Consider the following 21335-nt stretch of genomic DNA (forward strand, 5'->3'; position numbering starts at 1 on the left):
TCTAGAATATAAGCTCACTGTGGGCAGGGACTGGGTCATACTCTCCCAAATGCTTAGTACAGTGTTCTTGCACACAGTAAATATGATTGATTGGGTCCTGTCTATTAACCCTGTTGTCTTATACTTTCCCAAGGATTTAATGCAGCGCTCTTGTACACAGTAAGTACTCAATAAATACCATCGGCGGATATCGTGAAAGGGTTTGGTGTGGCCGCTGGTTGCGGCGACAGTTGTTTGAAAGGCTTTGGAAAGCAGGAAAGCCTCGGCTTAGGAACTAGGGAGCAAAGTATACAAAGAGTCGCGGGGGTGCTTCTGCACGGGGGCAATGCATCTCAACAGGAAAGAGATTGGGATAGAGTGCTGCTGGGGAATTGGGAAATGTCCTTCCCTCACCGTACACCTATCAGTGCAGGAAGCGAGAAGATGACAGAAGCAATGGTAGTGCAAATGTGAGCGGCACTATCAAGGCACATAAACTATAATGAGAATTTTCTTTAATCCAAGGGCTAGTCAGCAACGCAAACCTCGCGTTATAGAACTGAGGGAGGGTGGCTAAGATTTCTGGGATATCGATCGATTGATCAATCAATCTATAGTATGAATTGAATTCTTACTGTGTGCAGCAGACGGTACTAAGCGGACGTAACTGAGGAACACTGGGAGAAAAATGTTGATCTTATTTATTTCTAGCAACTGTTGTCACATAGTAGTACCGTGTGTTTGCTATTTTTAGCTGTCGTTATATTATATTACATTATATTATAACTGTATTTTATTTTCTTTAAAAAAGTATCAGCAAATCTGGGGAAGAATAGTTAGGGATTGGAAAGGGAGATTTTTAAAATGAACAATTTTATAGAGAACCGATGTAAGGATTTAGACTAGCAGTGACAACCATAGAAGGCATTTTCAGAATAAGCCATAATTCTGTCCATAATATAAAGAAGGCATCAGAGAAAGAAATTATGGTAATTGAGCCATTGACCATCCGTCTTTAATCTTTTTTGCAGAGTTGCTGTCTAATGATTTGGTAATAATTCCTAGATACTCACTGATAATAGGCACGTTTTTTAGAACTTGAAGAGGAAATTGCATTTTCAGATGAACTAGGCAGTGAATGCTATGCTTGTGAGCATCCTCGAGATATGACATCTTGGAAAGAAGCATTTGTATTGTTAATAGAATAACCAATTTCCATTGCATCCAAATTCATGAATATTACATCAATCTGGATTGTGAATATTAGCCTTTAAAAAATGTATTTTGAGGCTGTAACTCTACAAACTGGAGACAAGCCTGTAGCTCCCATGAGACCCAACTTTATAGTTTAATACCATCTGCCTTTTGAGTCATTTCTTCCTTTATTTTGGGAAACTTTTAGGACTTTTGCTGACAAGTGCCATGGCCCACGCTGCTCTTTTTGGGGCTGTTGGGTCTCTTAACCTCCTGAGAGGCTCTGCCGGATGCCTCGTTAGCCTCATCATCCCGGCTGCTGCGTCATCGACACCCCGGAGGCCATCAGCTGGGAACTACTGCACGGTGACACGGTGGGTGATCCATGAGTCGTCTCCATCCTCCCCACCAAGAGCAAGCCACACGGCTCCTGACGAGGGGGCAAAATGACCAGGAGTGGGAGGGGCTTCAGTGGCTTCTGAGATGGTTTTCGTAGCAACTGCCTGCCAGTTTGGGGTGCTCTGGCTTAGCACCAGCCATATTGCTGCTACCACAGAGATTCTACTCCGGCTGGACGCAGGTTTGGCCCTTGAGTGCCCTTGGCGGTGGGCTCTACCCGCAGCTCGCCTCCTCGCTCATGGCACAGTGTGCCTAATGGCAGGAACATGGCGGGAGGGCCAGGGCACGTTTCGATGCAGGAACCACTGGCATGGTAGTCGATTCCTCCTGGTGGATCCTCCGTCCTGTGGTTCATTGCTTGTCCTGGGTTTCGAGGTCAGAGTTAAACAGGGAGTGTCGTTAAGTTGGCCCTGTAGTATTGCTGTGCTTGGTGAGCCGATCGCTCTCTTAGGACCAATGTCAGTTTGAAATGGTTTACTCTGAGAAAGATTAATTAAACTTAGTTTGATTTGCTCATTTTTGTTAAGGATCTTTCGGTCTTTGTAGTGTTTGCATAAGTCATCCAGATATATTAAGCAGGACCCCATCCCTTGTCCCGTTTAAGACATAGTAACCTTCTGATTTTGCTCTTTATTGAAGCACAATGAAATCTGGAAGGAAAACTGATCACATGGAGAGAACGGCCAACGTAATTCGACAGGAGGTTAGTATATTTGTGCTGTGCATGGACTTTTTTTTCTCTTATGGAAAATGTGACAGCAAAAATACGATAGTTACAAGCCTCTCGTGGAAATTTTATCTTTGAGTTTGGCACCAAAAATTTTGGTTTGGATGTTAACTTCTTTGGTAGTTCATGTGTTTAGAAGGCAGAGTCTTAAAGGAACAAGGAACTCAACTTGAAGATTTTGTTCTCCAAAGTCTGAGCTGGGTCTATATTACTCCTTGGTAGAATGAGGACTGTTCCAGGTGAGGCCAGTTTCTCAGTCAATCTTATTTATTGAGCGTTTACTGTGTGCAGAGTACTGTACTGAGTGCTTGGGGAAGTACACTATAACAATAAACAGACACATTCCCTGCCTGCAACAAGCTCATGAGCTATGCGGATTTAGAAAGATAAATTGATAAGATAAAGATAAATATAAGGACCCCATATTTTTTAACCCCATATCTCAAAGTCCCAAGGCCACTTCCTACTGTGGAACAACCATTCGCTCTATCAGAGGAGAAAGCAGTAGCATCAGAGAGTGCCAGATGGCAGTTCCCTTGTGAGCATTCCCAAGCCAAACTTCCTTGGTACTCTAGACATCTAAAGAACTTCTCACCTTTAGAAATCTGTCTTCTGCCTTGGAGGAGTTTGGTGATATGGGCAATAAGGACACTCATTTTGTCCCTGAGAGAGTATTCAGTCAATTATACTTCTTGAGTGCTTATTGTTTACAGAGCACTATACTAATCACTTGGGAGAGTACAGTATAACAGATCTGGAGTAAGCCCATTTTCATTTAAAACTTAACACTGGGTGTTTGGTCTGGTGTACTCTTTTTAACATAGTGTAGCCTGCAGGCAGAGTCTTAATGGGATATCAGTGGATTAATCAATGATATTTATTGAGCGCTTATTGTGTGCAGAGCACTATACTAGGCACTTGGAGAGTACAATACAACAGAGTTGGTAGACATGTTCCCTGCCCTCCAGGAGCTTGCATTCTAGAGGGGGATACATATTAAAATAAATTATGGTTATGTAATCCTTTGGACTTTAGTCCTTTAGTCTGCAAGCCCCATTATTATGATTATGATTATTTTGTATCTGCTCCAGCCCCTTAATACAGTGCCTGGCATATAGTAAGCAGTTTAAGCATAAACCATTATTATCATATATACGTAAGTGCTGTGGGGCAGAGGGTTGGGTAAGATCCAAGTACATAGGTGACATAGAAGGGAATGGTAGTTGCATTGGTTCTTGTAGATCTAGTAAAATAAATTTACAAACTTCAAATGTTTTGATATTTAAATGTCCATTTAGACAAAAAAAAATCTTAACCCTAGGCTTTAAGGCACATCCTGGCTGGTTTGAACTAATTTTAATATTTATAGAAGTGCATGCTTAGATTTGAAGACTAAGCTACTAAAAACTACTTTTCAAACTACTGTAATTTATCTCAAACCAATTGCACTGGGGTTAAAATGTCATGTTAGAATTCAGCCAGAGCCAAACTTCTAGGAAATTTAGATGGAATCAGTTCAGCTGCTCTTGATTTTGAAAAGGGTGGAGGGAAAAATATACCTTCTCCGTTTACAGAAAAAGAAAAGAAAATGAGTGTATTTTTGGCTGCCCGATTCAAAAGTTGCTGAATCTGTAAATTTTCAAAGCAGGAAAACCAAACCAATTATGAAGAAATATAGTTAAATTCCAGAGTTATAAAGCTTTTAAATAACATGTTTGGACCAGATTCAGAACTTTTTCCAGCTCAATTTCTAGGTGGCTCATTTGAAAAAAGACTAAAAAAAACCTTCTAATGCAACAGCAAGCAAAATTTTTGTTTGTTTCATTCAATTGACTACATTTATTGAGCCCTGCAACTAAGCACTAGGGTGAGTACAGGATAACAAAGTTGGTAGACATGTTCCCTACCCACAAGGAGCTTAGAGTCTAGTTTTATAGTGTAAAGAAAATGTGCCCTCAAATAGTGCAACTACAAAATGTGAAATTTTGAATGCTGAGTATTAAAGAAGTTTCAGAGTTAAGAGTTTTGCGACAGTATCTTGAGAAATGTCCATTGAGGAAAAATTCATCTAGGAGCATGCTCCAGTATCTGTTTTGCCTCCCCTTCACCCCTGGAAGCTAATGGGCTCCAGAGGACCCTTGAATGGCCAGATTGGTCCAGATTCGCTCTCCAGGAATTCTGGGCACCTGATGGGATCTAAAGAGGACCTGAAATCTTTGGGTTGCCCCGACAGCCTTCCTGGCATCCCAATGTGAGCCCTGGAGAGCTGACCCCAGGGCTTCATGATCCAGTGGGGTTGAGTAAGAGGTGAGTTGCCCTTTGGGGAATGGCTGGAAGAGCCAACATCCAGACATCTCTCCAAGGGATTTCTTAAATTTGGACACTCCGTGCACTTAGCCATACTATCTCCAGGCAGTGCTTTTTACTCCACGTTCTTGTTGAAACTACTTTAGCCTGCTAATTCTGCTCTAGGCTGTTTTTGCAGCACATCTGTACTTGCACTTTGTTGTAGCAGTAATAGTATTTACTAAGTGCTTACTGTATGCAGAGTGTTGTACTAAGCACTGGTAGAGAGTATTCAGCTGGGTATTGGAAGGGACCCTATCCCTCCAGGGGCTCATGAATATAAATGGGGGAGAGGAGACTGGAGACTGATACATCAGGAGCAGTGAAGTAATAAAACACTTAAACAGCATGAAAGAGAAGGGCACAAAAACAAAAATTAAGTAGGGGGTTCTGGCTCGAGGGCCAGAAATACAGGCTCCTCAAGGTCAACTGAGCCTCGGAAACTCTGACTGCCTCAGATCCTCAGATCTTGCGGTTTGTTTTTTTCCTTTCAGTTTTGATAATCTATTGAACTGCAAACGAAACAACTGTAGGAGATAGGAGAAGTTTTGTCATAAATTAAAATTTCATCATGAAGCAAGAGCAGTGCTGGAATGGAGAAATGTGGGGAAAGGGTGTCAGTAGAAAAATGGCCAGATGAACCATTACCCAGCCAAGACACCCCTCTAGGAGGGCCTCCGCCGTGGAGGGGGACCTCCTCCTCAGGGTGCCTCCTCCTTCCTCCTTGGGGGCAGAGAGGTCTCCTCCACAGAGAGGTCTCTTCTGGGTGGAGGTGGAGGGGTCCTTCTTCATGAGGGACCTTTCACAGCTCCTAGGGGTGATCGGGCCACCTGTGGAAAGTCTGAGCAGACATTTATTAAGGAAACAAATTTATTTCAATCAATAGGGTTTCCAGAGAACGGGGACATTACCAGTAGGACTGTAATAGGGCTGCAGGACAGCGAATTGCACTTTCCAAGCACTTAGTACAGTGCTCTGCACTCAGTAAGTGCTCAATAAATACGATTGAATGAACAAAAATAATTTGTCCTGGAGCATTGTTTTCAGATGAACTTCTCATTTTTTCTCCTGAATTGGCAGGCGGTGGCAGTGAAATTGAGCTATTGAGTGGAAAGGCCTGAAAGCGAGGGATACTTCAGTGAAGCAGTAGTTAATAATGATAATAGTAATTGTGGAATTTGGTAAACAAATACTATAAGCCAAGTACTGTTCTAAACTGGAGTAGATAACAGTTTATCAGGTCAGACACAGTCCCTTTCTCACATAGGGCTCATAGCCTAAGAGGGAGAACAGGTATTTAATCTTCCCTTGATAGGTGAGAAAAATGAGGCACAGAGAAGCTAAGTGACTTGCCCAAGATGACACAGCAGGCAAGTGGGAGAGCCAGGATTAGAGCCCATAGAGCAAGTAGGATGCTCGGAGATAGGAAAAATAAGCCCCCGGACACATTCGTGAATGAGATCACATCAAACAGCAATCAGATATCCTATTCAAAGCTTCATCATGTTCACTGCCCTCCACCTCCCCCCTTTCCACACACACCATCCCGATCTGGTAGCTAAAGCTGAAAAAGGCCTAGAGGATTGTAATGAAGGAGATGCAATAGCCAGGGCATAATCCCCGTGGGAGATTTCTCTCTTGATGTGTGGGTACTGCATGTAGTAAAAGCTTATTAGGCTAATCGCGTAAATCCCATAATCGAAGAATTACGAGATGTAGTGAAATCAATGCTGTAAATATAGAGCAAAAAGAAAGTCCTTATTCCCTATGCAATAGGTGATTGTCCTGAATAAATCATATTTGCAAATGTGTCATTCTGAAGGTTGGTAGCCAAAATGAAAGGTTGGAACTGCCTTTCTTTAGTTACCGACCTCCAGGATCAGGATTTCTCTTACCAAAATACCTTGGCTAAAGGAAAGAGTGAAACAAATGTATTTTATGTACAAAAAGTATCTGATTGAATAAATGTTAAAGGACATGTGAATCTCAACTGAATGATCTTTTCACTAGTAATAATATTAGCAGTTATGCATAATGTGTTAGTAGTGACACCTGGTCAGTATAGAGCCTAGAAAATAATTATCCCTCATTCACTGACAATTTGCACAACAGCTAAGGACATAAATTGAAGTTTTCACTCTTTCTCAAATAGAAGGCCCAGGTATTCCAAGAAACATAGTAGTATATGTAAGGACTAATTCTTTTGCTTGCAGCCTCAAGAAAGCAGTGTGGCCCAGGGAAGAGAGCAAGGGCCTGGAAGTCAAAGGGACCTAGGTTCTTATCCCGGCTTCACCACTTGTCTGCTGTGTGATCTTGAGCAAATCACTTAACTTCTCTGTGCCACAGTTACCTCATCTGTAAAATGGGGATTAAGACTGTGAGCCCCACATGGGATGTGGACTGTGTCCAACCTGATTAGCTCGCATATATCCCAGTGCTTAGTACAGTGCCTGGTGCACAGTGAACCCTTAACAAATTTACCATTAAAAAATCCTCTATGTACAGAATTTGTCTCGAATCAGTACATTGGTGGAAAAAAACAACAACAAAGCTACAAGTTTTCTTGGAATCAAATTTTCACCCACACATGTTTGGAATGGCTTGTCATATGCCGTCGAGTTGTTTCCGGCCCATAGCGACACCATGGACATATCTCTCCCACAACACCCCGCTCTCCATCTGCAATCGTTCTGGTAGTGTCTCCATAGAGTTTTCTTGGTAAAAAATATGGAAGTGGTTTACCATTGCCTCCTTCTGCGCAGTAAACTTGAGTCTCCACCCTCTACTCTCTCCCATGCCGCTGCTGCCCAGCATGGATGAGTTTTGATTTGCAGCAGATTGTCTTCCACTTGCTAGCCACTGCCCAAGCCAGAAATGGAATGGATAGGCCTCTGCCTGACTCTTCCTCTTGTAGCCGAGACTGTTAGAATCCTGGAAACTCTCCAGGTGTGACCCTGAGAGGGGTGTTTGGAATGAGTTTTAATTAAATTCCTGTTTTGGTTCATTTCTAATCCTGTTTTAGCATAATAGTTTTAAGCCAGAGAACAAACGGGAGTGGGTGGAGGAAGCTCTACTTCCTGTACAGAGACCAACCGTTTCCTGAATAGAGGCATCCACGGTAACGTAAGATCTAAATGCCCTACATGAAATCTGCTTCCCCACCAGTGTGGTTTTATTTCCTGTTTAATGCTGATACTGTCTGTTAAAGCTTTTAAAAGTATACTATTATATATTGGCAGATGTTTTGTTATTTTATTAGACAGTAGAAGTGTTCAAATGTTGTTTTATAAAGAAATTAATTTCCTGCCATGTGTTTCAAGTTAGAGCATGGCCGGTTAAACTTTCAGCTGCAAAATCTTTTGATCCTGTAAGTATGAGAACAAGCACAATCATGTATTAAAATTATATGGTTGCCTTTATTGTTGTTTCACTTGTGCAGTAAAAAATTAGAAACTGTCCATAGAGTGAAAGATAACATCATGATACAAAGTTAAATATTTTAGAATAGAAATAATAATAATTATGGTATTTGTTAAGCACTTACTATGTGCCAAACAGTTGACTAAGCCCTGGGTCAAATCAGTTTTGGACAGACACAGTCCCTGCATCACATGAAGCTCCTGTTCTTAGTGGGAGGGAGAATGGGCATTTAGTCTCCATTTTACAGATGAGGAAATTGAGGCTCTGAGAGGTTTAGTGATTTTCCCAACGTCACACAGCAAGCAAGTGGTGGAGCCAGGATTAGAATTTAGATCCTCTGAAATAGTGATTTTGAGATCCTGTTGACTGATTAATTCACAAAGCTGGGCACTCTTTTATTTGTATTTTCTAAATAAGAAATGATAGTATGAAACAAAAGCTGTATACATGCCTTATGCAATGATATATGAAGCCAAACATAATATTTTCTTCTTTTCTGCACTGCTCTTTGGACTTTCTTATTTAGACTTTTAAAGCCTGATAAAGGGAAAGTAATATATTTTTGGACTTCTGCCCCCACCTTGAGGCAAATGAAAAATTTTCCTTCATAATAGAAAAATCACATGTAGATAGGCTTTAACCTTACTCTTTGGTGTCAAGCAATCGGTGGTATTTATTGAGTACTTATTGTATGCAAAGCATTGTACTCACTGCTTGGAAGAGTACAAAGCTATAGAGTTGGTAGATGTGATCCCTGTCCAAGGGAACTGTCCATCCATAGGGGGAGACAGACAAAATAAATTGCAGTTTGGGGAAATGAGAGTATAAGAAATTGTACATAATTGCTGTGGGTCTGAAGGGTGGGGTGAATGTCAAGTGCTTAAGGGATGCAGATCCGAGTGCATAGGTGAAGCAGAAGGGAAGGAGAAGGCGAAATGAGGGTTTTGTCGGAAGACTTCTTGGAGGTGATGTGATTTTTAGAAGGTGGGGAGAGTGGTGGCCTGTTGGATATGAAGGGGGTGGGAGTTCCTGGCCAGAGGAAGAGCATGGACAGGGGATCAGTGGCACAGAAAATGAGTAGACTCTCTTGTGGCTGATCCGTGGAGGATGAAGGAGTTAAGATAATGAACCTACTACTTCTCCAAGCTTGGACTGTAGCTTCCCCCATCACCAAGTGTTGGTCCATGCTTAATGGGTCCATTTGTCAGTTTATTGCTGACAGATGTGAGTTAAGGCCTTGTAAATTAAACAAGCCACTCCAAATGTCAGTGGTGTTGATATCTTTATAAAATAAATTGTTCTCTCAATATGTATGCAGGTGGGCTTGAGCGATATTTTGAAATAGAGGCTTGAGGGATAACTTACTGGAGTTTTCTTAAATGTTATTCATTGGCTTGTTATGTTTTTGGTTGTTTTAAATAGCAGGAATCAAATTAAACACATTCTATTCAAAATACCTTCAAAGGACACCCATGTGTCTGAGGTAGATTTTTAACCCTTTATGGCTTTGTGTGGAACTGACTCCTTCATGGAGTACATTAATACATTTTCATCAGAATTTGTAATTAAATTAATAACAGCTAAAGGTATTTTACATCATCATTTTTACTTTCCCCTTTAATTTTGGCAAAGTAAATTATACCGGATAGAGAGTTGAAGTGAAAAAGTACCACAGAGAATTAAAGATGCTGTGAGCCATATTTTGTTGATTTTTTTTCCATCAGCTATTCATTTAACTTGTGAAAAGGGAATGTGGTCACTTTTTGGGTGGTGCATATCTTTTTCAGATCCTAGGGCACCATTTAATAGAGCCTTGAAAGTTTCAAAAAGTCGATGAGAAAACTTGCCAACCAATGCCAGAAGCTATTCATTTGCTTACTGCTTTTGACCAGAATGCGAAAGTGGATTTGGAAGGAATAATGTTCTCTACTCCCTCCAAAGCAGCCAGGACTAAGGGCTTGGGGAAGGAAGGAAGGATGGATGAATGGATGGATGGAGAGGTATGTAGAAGCATCATCATCATCATCCCCTGTGTCCACCTTCACCTTTACAACCTACTCTCTAGGTAGTTAGTCACAGACACCTACTGTCTTTTTGGTCTCACCTCTGCATTTCTCATGACTCGGATGCCTTTCTCTCTTTCACCTCCGGTGCTCCCTAGAGAACGTCAACATCTGTGTGGATGTTCCTGGGGCTGTCCGGGCAGTCCACGTGACTCACCCTCTTGTATCTCTTGCTCCATCCCACATCAGCTGCACTCCTGTTCTGTTCTCTTTTCCACCCATTCCACCATCATTTCTCGACTTGTCTCTCTAATAGCCCATTCATCTACCCATTTCCCTCTTCAGCCCACTTTATCCCCACTCTCTCCACTGCCTTTAGACAGTTATTCTCTAGCCTTTCCAAGCTTCAAGCTTCAATGGTCACTGAAAAGCAGAGATGAAAGTAAGCTGAAACCTGCCTAAAAAGCACTAAGCGTCCACCTGGGTATTTGGAACTGTAGGTGCATCGGACTTGCTAGGCCGGGTGGGTCAGATGCAGAAATCCCTCTTTGGGGTGGCAGCTGTGTGCCAAATGCACCATCTGCTCCCTCTGTAAGGCGAGCATGGCCCTGGGTAGTGGGGCGGGTGCCGCCAGGGAAGGTGGACTGGACCCTGGGGATGGAATGCTATTTGAAGAAGATTGGCATCTCTCCATCCTGTTCCAGTCCAGCCCGGTATCTCAGCCATCTCCTTGCCTTTCTGCCTGCTGCTTTCCATGCCCCGGCCCCCCAACCATCTGAACTCCGATGACAGTGTGGTTTTGGGGGCAAAGGATTATGGCTCACATCTCCATTCTGTTGCCTCTTTACTTGCTATTGTACTGATGTTGGGGATCCATTTGGTCGGGAGGGGAAGAGGAGAGCTGTTCACGGGAGGAGGTGATCTGAGGACTTCCTACAGAGTGGGGATGAGTGAGGAGGAGGAGGAGAAGGAGCAGCTCCTCCCAGACTCACCAGGCTAGCAGTACTTGGCACCCCAGTCATGGTCGCATGGGCCCCCACAGACCTTGGTTCCAAGTGGGAAGGGCCAACCCAGCCCAGGCTCTGGCAGGATTTGATGTGGGATGTGGGCATCGAGGTCTGGGCGTGGGCCCATCATGCTGCCATCAGGTTGTAGGGAGACAGCTGCTCTACGAATAGGAGGAAGAGATGGAGAGGCCTGGGGTCCACTTCCTGGGGCTTTCTGTCCCCTGAAAGACAGGTGGAGGCTGGGGCTGGGCTGGGGCACCCAGCCCTCAGCCCCCAGGTGGCCTCTCCCCCATGCCCAATCTCTCTCAGAACCACTTTAATTTTCACCCCGCTTTAGTTTGGCACCCCCATGACATCACCAGATTATCTAAGGGTTCGTTGTAACGCGTGTGATATCACAGGTATTTTCTTCAGAGGCCACTCTAGTTTTCAGGTGTACAGGTAAGAAAAGGAAATCTTCATCTCTGGGAGAACCCACCCACAGCACACTGTTTGAGCCTTGTCCCTGGCTTGTCCGTCTCCTTCCCTGAACCAGTGCAATAAGCTCAGCGAGTCTTGCTAATTGATAAGCTCAAATTGGTGGACAGTTCTTTTAAATTGTAGAAATACAAGTGACCTAGAAGATAAGTGAGTGTACAGTGAAGGTGGAGTTAAAATTAGAATTAAATGAGCTAAATTAATAGTAATTGTAGCATTTAAGTGAGTGTTATGTGCCAAATATTGTGGTTAGATCCAGGGTAATCAGGTCAGATGCTGTTCCTGATTCTGAGTAGAAGGGAGAGTAGGTATTTAATCCTCGAGACTGTGAGCTTGTCGTTGGCAGGGAACATGTCTACCAACTCTGTTGTATTGTCCTCTTTCAGGTGCTTAGTACAGTGCTCTTCATTTGGCGCTCAATAAATACTATCGATTGATTAATCAATCCCCATTTTACAAGTAAGAAAACTGAAGCAAAAGGAAGTTAAGTGATTTGCCTAAGTGGTAGAACTGGGAATAGAACCCAATCTTCTGACTTGGTCCATGCTCTTTTCATTAGGCCATGCTGCTTCTTTTGATTAGTGCAGTAAAAAACATGCATTTCTCAGCTTCGTGTATAATCAAATTGGCTTTGACTTTGAGTGTGATGAAATGAACCCTGCTGCTTCTCCAAATGGTATTTCTAAGGCTGGAAGAGTCTATTTTGGCCAGCCCCATTGTTGGTCATATGACTGGATCAAGTCCAAGAGTGATTACAGTGAGCCAGTCTGGCCATAAATCACAATCCAGAGAGGCAGCCTGGCCTTTGACCATGCTCTTGAAAACATGGCCACAAGAAAAAGAGAGGTTAGCTTTTTGCTTCCCCCACCCCCGCCATTTCCATATAACATGCTCAATGTCCCTACATATCCTGCTGGCAATTTTCAATCTGCATTATTCTTTTGTTCACATTTGTTAGAAATACTACAATAATTATTTCTTTGGTTTTAGGTTGTTTCTCCAGCCAGAGTATGTGGGACTTCCAATGAGTCCACTAAAGTTAAAAGGCTTCGGTTGCTTGTGGCCAATAAGGATTTTACTTTTAAAGCTGGCCAGTGGTAAGTTGCTTCATTTTATGTGAGGTGTATTCAAAGACCAATGCGTATGTCCTGTGGCTGTTCCTCTCAAGGAAGGCATTAAGATACAGTTCCTTGTTCCTCTGCTATTGATGTAAGGGGCTTGGGGGAGGTGGAAGTGGGGTGAGTGCTGGTAAGCACCTAGTGAGTGCTCAATAAATGGGGCAAGAAAATACAGCAAGATAGCTAACCCCAGTCTAGGGAAAAAGCAAGTCAAAAGAGAAAGGTTTTAAAAGAACTGTCCTGCCTTTGGCACCACAATACAACTCTTCAGAATCTTGATGACACTGTAGGTGACCAAATTTCTAAGAAATCCTATTCTGCCCCCTCCTCTTCCTTGCTCATGACTCACAGCCAGGTTTTCGATCCTCAAGTCAGTAGTGCTTATTTTTGGAGGAAAAAATATTACCAATTTATACAAATGCAAAAACCGAAAGTATGCCACATATATTCATTTAAACCATCTTTGTTTTCTTATCAGAATTGCATCAAAGAAGTCAGGAAAGGAAAACTTCTTTTAATGAAGTTGTCCCTTTTTATTTGGTTACATTTGCTCTGTGTTTTTGTTTTGTTTTTTGGAATGGTACTTAAGTGCTTACTCTGTGCCAGGCACTGTACTAAGTGCTGGGGTAGATACAAGGTCATTGGGTTGGACACAGTCCCTGTCCCCTATGGGGCTCACATCTTAAATCAGAAAGAGGAGGATTTAATCCCCATTTTACAGATGAGGTAACTAGGGCACAGAGAAGTTAAGTGAAATACCCAAGTTCACATAGCAAGCAATTGGCAGAGCTGGAACTAGAACCCAGGTCTCCCTGACTCCCAGGCTTATGCTCTATCTACTAGGCCACACTGCTTCCCATGGTTCACATTCTCATTAGTGCAATCTTATTCACTAACTCTCTTTTGATGATACGACCTCAGTGCTTGCAGAGTTCACCATTAAATACTAACTGTAACAAATTCATTTAGGCCTGAAATCAATTCCAAGCCAATCCTAAAATAAGCTTATATAAAACTTTTTAAAAGAAAAATTAATATTTATTTATGATAAAATGTGTCTGTCTCCTGAAGTCTTCTGGGAACACATACACGAGAGTTCATGACCCCACACCGTCTTAAGTAGCTTAGTTCTGCAGTCGTCTTTGCCTTGATGCATTTCTGACATGTGGGGGCTGGAACTGGGCCTGGCCTGATACTTCCCTTGCACCCTTCATGTCCTGCAGACCACCACTCACCCCATCTTCAAAGCCTTATTAACATCACATCTCCTCTAAGAGACCTTCCTCAATTTACACCCTCATTCCCCCTGCTCCCTCTCCCTTCTGCATCACTTGGATTTGTACTCCTTAAGTACTTGCTAGTCACCCCACCCTCAGCCTCACAGCACTCATGTACATATCTGTAATTTATTTTAATATCTATCTCCCGCTCTGGATTGTAAGCTCCTTTTGCTTAGGAAACATGTCTACCTACTCCATTTTATTGTACTCTCCCAAGTGCTCAGTAGAGTGCTCTGCACACAGCACTCAATAAATACTATTGATTGGGGCTTCTGGTATAAACTATACAGTTTTGCAACCTTTCTGCTCTCTGATTCGCTTGAGGCCAGAGTGTGGGGTGAGGTGGAGAGGGAGACAGACATACCTCTTACCTTGCTTCTTTCTTTGGAGATGCTCACTGTGACAGACCAGCCCTGCAGTTACCATAATTATTAGAATAATCCATAAACCTATCTTAGAATCCCCCCCACACCCCCCCAACACACACACGCACCACCATCACACAGCTCACTGAGCACTAGTGTTTGGAAGGTCTTGGTCCTCATTGGATTAGCTTAAGGAGGGAAGCTCAAGAACAAAGGCCTTCCATCAAAAAGACCGTAACTAGCACAGGGACAGGCAAGCACTAGAATTACTAGGATCAATCAGTGGATACCAATCAAAATCACTCTCTCACATTGCACTCAAACAGGAGTCTGGGTATCCTGTGCTCCATGCATCCAACTATTCCTGGATAGTAGTTTGTTTCATTCTGCCTTTTGGAATGGAATGTCACTGTACCATTGAGAAAAGAAAGCAATCTTCTTGTGTTGCCCAGATAAATGAAGGCATCGAGAGTTGCCCAAGGTGTGAGCCTTCAGGGGACAAAAAGTGGGTAGGTTAACTTTCTTGAGAGTAGATGTAAACCTTGCCACATGTGCAGTAAGTAGCAGAATGATAGAAAATCAGAAAACCGTTATCTTGGGGCTGGGGGAAATGAAAAAAACCCAAGGGTATTTATCAAACTCGGTCCAGTTGAATAGAAGATGAATGTTTTTGTGGTTGCTGATTTTGGGAAGTAAAATTCTTGCCATCGTTAATATTTTTTAGGAGTCAACTGACTGATTTTGGCATTGTCCATCTGGAAATGGGTTTTGTTGGAATTGAGCGGGTGTAATAATAGAAAGTGTGATAATAGTCTGACTTAGCCAAGTTGTGTTAATAGACTGCCTTTGAGTTTGGAACCAGAAAACAAGATGCTGATTGCAATTATATGCATTTCTGAAGCAATTTACTGTAATCTTTGCACACGTGTGGTGGTACATATTAAATCCTTGTTGGTTGTTTCTGGGTGTGGGGACTGTGTTTACCCTTTAGAATTGTTTAGCAGTTATCCCACCAAAAAGCGGAAGCTTTAGTTATTTCCATTTTTCCATTTTCTCTTTCCACGGACGTGTTCATATCCTGCAGTTTGTCTGTTGTGGCAAAATAGGTCTCTGCTTGATGCTGCGGTCACATTTTTGGAGGAGGGCTGCCAAGGTGCAGACCCCAGTTTCCTGAGTAGGAGAGGCCGACATATTAGCTAGAGAACTGTCCTCTTATGTAAAATGAATTCGCTATTACAGATGTTCACAATTTGTGTTTATCTTACCAAAAAGAGTGTCATTGTTTCCCCCCTCTCTCTCCCCCCCCCCCACCGCCCCCCACATTTCAGCACCTCCCATCTTAGTTCAGAGTTGAAGGTAAAATTATCCTGAGGCAGTTCATGGATGGAAGACCTACCTTATCAGGTTCTGATCACAAACCCAGTTCTATGTTTTTGGCTGAATATTGTTTTTCGGGACATTTTTTCTAGAGCTGCCCCAGTGAATATGGCCTTTTTCTTGACATTTAGAAAAGATCCTTTTTGTCTACAAATTGACTTAAAAAAAAAAAATGCAGGTAGTCCACCTCTTCCTTCCTCCATTCGTAATCACTTCCTTGCTCCCATGACTGCATTCAGTTGCCCCTGTCCCAGGACATCAGCCTCCTTCTGGTAGCCATCGTCAGCCTATATGACGATGGGAGGAAGTTAGAAAAAAATCCAGGATAAAAAGGAGAAGCAGGTGGCAGCAGTTTGAGCTGTGGAGAATTAATTTCCTGATCTGGAAGCAGGCTAGGATCTTAGGGATATGCTTCTCTGTGGCCATAGGCTGTCACATTTGCCTCCATGGAATCTTGTCCCAAATAATAATAATAATTACATTTGTGGTATTTGTTAAGCACTTTGTGCCAAGCATTATACTAAGCACGGGGTAGATGCAAGATAATCAGGTCCCACATGGGGCTCAGAGTCTAAGCAGGATGAAGAACAGGTGCTGAGTCTTCATTTTGTAGTTGAGGGAACGGAGGCACAAATTAGTTAAGTGACATGCCCTATGTCACAAAGCAGTTAGTAGCAGAGCTGGGTTTAGAACTCAGGTCCTCTGACTCTGAAGCTCTTGCTCTTTCCACAAGGCGATGCTGCTTCCCGTATACAGATGTGCATGCGAGTGTCTTAGGTGCATACACGAGTTACCTGCTTGGCAGTCAGTCAATCAGTCAGTGGATTTATCGAGTACTTATTGTATGTTGAGCACTCTGCTAGGTATTTGGGAGAGTCAATTTAGTAAGAATGGGAAGACATGTTCCTTGTCCAAAGGGAGCTTGCAGTTTAGAGGTAGAGAGAGCCCTCAAAATAAATTCCAGTTAGGGGACGGAAATGGCAGAGTGCAAAGATACCTGTATAACTCCTGGTGAGGTGAAGAGGCCGTCACCCTTTGGGGGTACTCTGGGAGAGCCACTCTGCATCTCCACCATATCAATCAATCTGCAGTATTTTTTTGAACATTGGACTCTGGACTGTGTGCTTGGAAGTGTATGACACAAGTAGTAGAGATTATCCCTATTCTCCACGAGTTTATCACCATTTAGCCTGTAAGGTCATTATGAGTAGGGCATATGACTGCTAATTCTTTTGTATTGTACTCTCTCAAGCTGTTAGTACAGTGCTCTGCACATAGTAAGTGCTCAAGAAATAGCACTGAGTGATTGATCCATACTGTAGCAAGGGAATTGACACCAAAATTACAGATAGGAGGAAGGAAAAGAATTTACAATAGGTACATAAGTGCTTCTGAGAGTGAGATGGTGATGCGGAAGTGCCGAAGTGGTAATGGAGGAGGAAATAGGTGTGGGAGATGAGATTAATCAGGGAAGGTCTTCTGGAGGAGATGTGCTTTCAGAAGAGCTCTGAAGATGGGGAAAACAAGGTATAGTGAAAGAAGAGGGGATTCCAGGCAGAAGGGAGGGGGTGAGGCAGGGTTTGGCGGTGGGAAGAGATGAGATTGAGGATTATGAAGAGTATGTAGCTTGGCTTGAGAGAAGTGAAGCCTGTGTTTAGGGGAGCAATGGCAGGTAAACAGATAAGAGAGCTGACTTCAATCTAGCGGACAGAAGTTTCTCCATGATGTCCAGGGGAATGGGCAAACCACTGGAGGTTTTCGAAGCATGCAGAAGTGTATCCATTGAAGTGAGGGTGTTTTCTGCTGACCTCTGGGTAGCTAAAGTGCCCAGTGACCAGAAATAACCCTAAAAGGTGTGCTCATAACATGGTTTAGACAGAGGTGATCCTGAAGACTCAGGATATTTTAACTCCCCTTGTGATTAGAAGACTTCCTTCTCACATCATTAAGTCTGTTCTCTGAGTGTTTTGTGTCACTATACCCACTTGGAAAGGTACCAAGGGATGGGGAACTCTCAACTGACATCCTCAATGTGCCGGAGGTGATCCCAAGCCTGTTATTTTAAGGGACTGATGATGTTTTTAAATTGTTGGCCCTGTGTGTTTTCTGAGGACAGCCAACTGGCTCCTTTTCCAGAATCTCCCTTGACTTAGTCTCAGGAAAACTCCCAAGTTGGCATCACGGTGCAGGGGCGAGGTCTCCATTGATGGACAGAACCTTCCCTTTTTGCTCTCACCCTTTCTATAGAATTATCCTTAGTTTTCCCAGACTTGGAATTTCCTTTGAGTCAGCAATGTGTTCTTTATTCCTGTTTGCTCACCCAAGCCTTTATTCAAGTGCTTAGTACAGCTCTCTGCACACAGGGCTCAATAAATATGATTGATTGATTCCTAATTTTTTTCTTTGAAGATAACTGTACAAGCCTTCATTTCTGCCCAGCTCCATTAGCTAAAAATACAGGATTTGCCAGAAAAGGCAGCCTCCGGAGTTACATGTAGGATTAAGAAGTTCAAAGGAATCCTCCCAAGGGTGGATTCAGGGAAAGTACATTTTTTCACACCCACAAAGAAAGCCATTCTGGTATCCTAATTTGGCAAGGCTGGTTATCGGGGAAAGCAAATTCACTGTTTTAATATAGTCTTAACGACTGATGTTTTAAGTACCAGGTTGCTCTAATTTGAGACACCTCTTGTTATTGCTAAAAATCTGAGATCTATGGTAATTAGGATGATTTTCTGTGATTCTTTCAAATAAGTTAATATAGTTTTTTGGAAAGCTACTTAATTATTGGTTGCCGCATAGTGAAAATGAACCCCAGAGGAATTTAACAACTTGGAACATTTAATTTTTTCCAGTGATGAAGGATCACTGTCTTGTGTGCTCTGGTGTAATTTAGTTTAAAAAAAACTTTGGGCAGTTATTGTCAAGTCGGTTGCTGGAAAAATATGTTCTACCTTTAATGTGAAAATCTTTTTTGGAGCAGGCATATCAGATGAGCAGACCATGAGCCCCCCCCCAGTTTCATTCGTATTTATTGAACACTTACTGTGTGCAGAGCACACTGTACTAAGCGCTTGGCAGGGTTCAATAACACTTATTGTGTGCAGACCATTGTACTAAGCACTTGGCAGGGTTCAATACAGCAAAAAACAGACACATTCCATAATCACAACGAGCCTAAGTCTAGGGGAGGGAGAGGCAGACGTTAATATAAAAAAAAAAAATAACATGTATGTAAGTGCTGTGGTGCTGGGATGGGAGAACAAAGGGAGCCAGTCAGGGTGACACAGAAAGGAGTGGGAGCAGAGGAAAGGGGTCTTAGTCAGGGAAGGCCTCTTGGAGGAGATGTGCCTTCAATAAGGCTTTGAAGAGGGGGAGAGGAATTGTCTGTTGGATTTGAGGAAGGAGGGCTTTCCGGGCCAGAGGCATGATGTGGGTGAGGGATCTGCGGTGAGATAGATGAGATTGAGGCTTCACTGTGAAGGTTAGCATTAAGGATCCCATTTTGAGGGTCTTTGTAGCAGAAAACAGGAGTAATCATCAATCGGTGGTATATATGGAGCATATATATGTGCAGAGTGTTGTACTAAGCACTTGGAAAGGGTACAATCCAGCAGAACAGAAAGGTGCAACGATGCCCTTGCCCTTTCCCTGCCAGCTCTGCTCCAGACTTCCGCTCTGCACAGGAAGGGGCCGGGATGGTTGTACCCGCTGCTGTAGGGGCCGCTGCTCTCCAGGGTTCCCGGAGCCACTCTGCCTTCGGTCCCCTGCCCCACTGAGTCGGGACAGCAGCCGTAGCCCTTCCAGCCCTGACTGAATTGCTGGGGGCGGGGGTTGCGCGTGTGTGTGTGTGTGTGCGTGCGCGTATACACACATGTGCTGTTTGTGTCTGGGTGTCTGGTCTTTTTGCCTCTCATCTGTACCCTTCTTTGTCTTGTCAGTTGCTGTCTTGGTCTTGTTCTGTCTCCTACTTTCTCTCCTCCATCCTGATGTATCTACCAATCCTGTTGTAGTGTACTCTCCCAATTAGCACAGTACTCTGCATGCACTCAACGCTCAATAGGTACCATTGAGTGACTGATCCTGGACAGTTGTTCCTGTCCCCCTGGAAACCCCACCACTAACATTTTATTGACCAATTTTATTGATTCCCGATGTAGTTAGTCCACTTACATTAAGGCTGTTCATAGTTTTATAAAGTATTGGTAATTTGCAGTCTAAATCCTTGGGAATGAAATTGACAGCCGATCTTGAGAGCAGATTAATTACTTCTTTAGGTAGGCTAGGTTCAGTGGGTGCTGGGAAGATGGTTTCATTACATTCTTAAAAGCCACACTGGTTTCTTTTACATTTTAGATGTGGACCTGATGTTTTGGGACCCTAACGTTAAAACTGTATCATAACCCAGCATAAACTGAAAATTGCATTTGGCTGGCTGAATGCTGTGCCAAACTTTTATCTGTGTCTTATCAGCAGAGGGAGCTACAGGTCAGGAGATAAAGCGGTATCACTTGGGCTGACTTAACTGCTGCTCTTATGCCACACAGATTGTACACTGCGCTATTCGAATGTAAAATTTGTGTTGATCTTCAGCCATAAAATTGTAGGCATCTCTCAGCAGGGTGACCATCCATCTCCCATTGTTTGTGTGGATGGCTGCTCTGCCTCGACATGGCTGCAAGGGAAAGACTGCTGGGTGTGGGGAATGCAGTCTGGCCTCCGAGTTAAGCCCTCTGGCACAGACCGAGGTAGAGGGGGCAAGGGAAAGGACAGAGAGCCAGCCCCCACCCACCCCAGCGAGTAGTGGGCAGAGGGTTACAGCCTGGCTATCCTGCCATAGCCACCAAACGTGTTCTTGGACAAACACCTGTAAATAGATGGCAAATGTGGAAAAAGGCACAGGGACACATGTAAACAGAACCTCCCCCTACACCCCATATATGAGGAAACATGCATGGACACAAGGGGCAATACTCAGTCAACAGCATTTATTGAGCACTGCAGTAGTTGCTTGGAAGACTACAAAACTTAGAAGACACAATCCCGGCCCTTGGTGGGGAGTAATAGAGTACAGAAGATCTGTCCATAAATGCTTCATGGGCTGTGTAGTTTATTATACTGTCCTTTATTTTCCTCTTCCTCACTCTCCCAATCCAGCTGGTAACCATTAGCGTTTAAGTGGCAGGGAAGGAGTGAAGTGGGAATTGGGAGATAAAAGGTGGGGAGATTAGCTATTATTTGGGGGAAGGCCTCCTGGAGGAGTTGTGATCTTTAAAGGACTTTTAAGATGGGGAGACCTGTGGTCTCTTGGCTATGAAGTGGGAGGGAGTTCCAGACAGGGACCCTGTGGTGGCCAAGACGAGAACAAGCACGGTGTATTAGGTTAGCTCGAAAGGAATGATTGCAAGCTGGGGTGTGGTGGGAGAAGAGAGTGGATAAGTAGAGAGTGCTGACTGTGTGTCTTAAGCACAATGTTGAGGAATATCTGCTTGATGCGGAAAGGAATGGGCAGTCATTGGCAGTTACTGAGGATTGGGGAGACTGGTAAAATGTGACATTTTTAGAAAGATGGTCTGGGCAACAGAGTGAAATCTGGACCGGAGACGAAAGAGACTGGAGGCCGGGAAACCTGTGAGGAAGCTG

General features: G+C 43.3%; 1 protein-coding gene and 1 non-coding gene across 2 annotated transcripts in view; one reads left to right on the forward strand and one right to left on the reverse strand.

Annotated features, from left to right (window-relative positions):
- Positions 1-21335, forward strand: part of OXNAD1 (oxidoreductase NAD binding domain containing 1) — a 44708-nt gene that overhangs the window by 13215 nt on the left and 10158 nt on the right. The window contains exons 2-4 of the mRNA XM_029071401.2: positions 1382-1547; positions 2212-2275; positions 12543-12649. Of these exons, the coding sequence (XP_028927234.2) occupies positions 1402-1547; positions 2212-2275; positions 12543-12649 (317 nt within the window). The 5' untranslated portion in view covers positions 1382-1401. The remainder of the gene's footprint in view (positions 1-1381; positions 1548-2211; positions 2276-12542; positions 12650-21335) is intronic.
- Positions 7472-7609, reverse strand: LOC114813934. Its single transcript, XR_003761678.1, has one exon. It is a non-coding gene; the product is annotated as a small nucleolar RNA SNORA7 (small nucleolar RNA).

The sequence above is a fragment of the Ornithorhynchus anatinus genome, chromosome 8 (genome assembly GCF_004115215.2).
Source record: "Ornithorhynchus anatinus isolate Pmale09 chromosome 8, mOrnAna1.pri.v4, whole genome shotgun sequence".
Classification (NCBI taxonomy): domain Eukaryota; kingdom Metazoa; phylum Chordata; class Mammalia; order Monotremata; family Ornithorhynchidae; genus Ornithorhynchus; species Ornithorhynchus anatinus.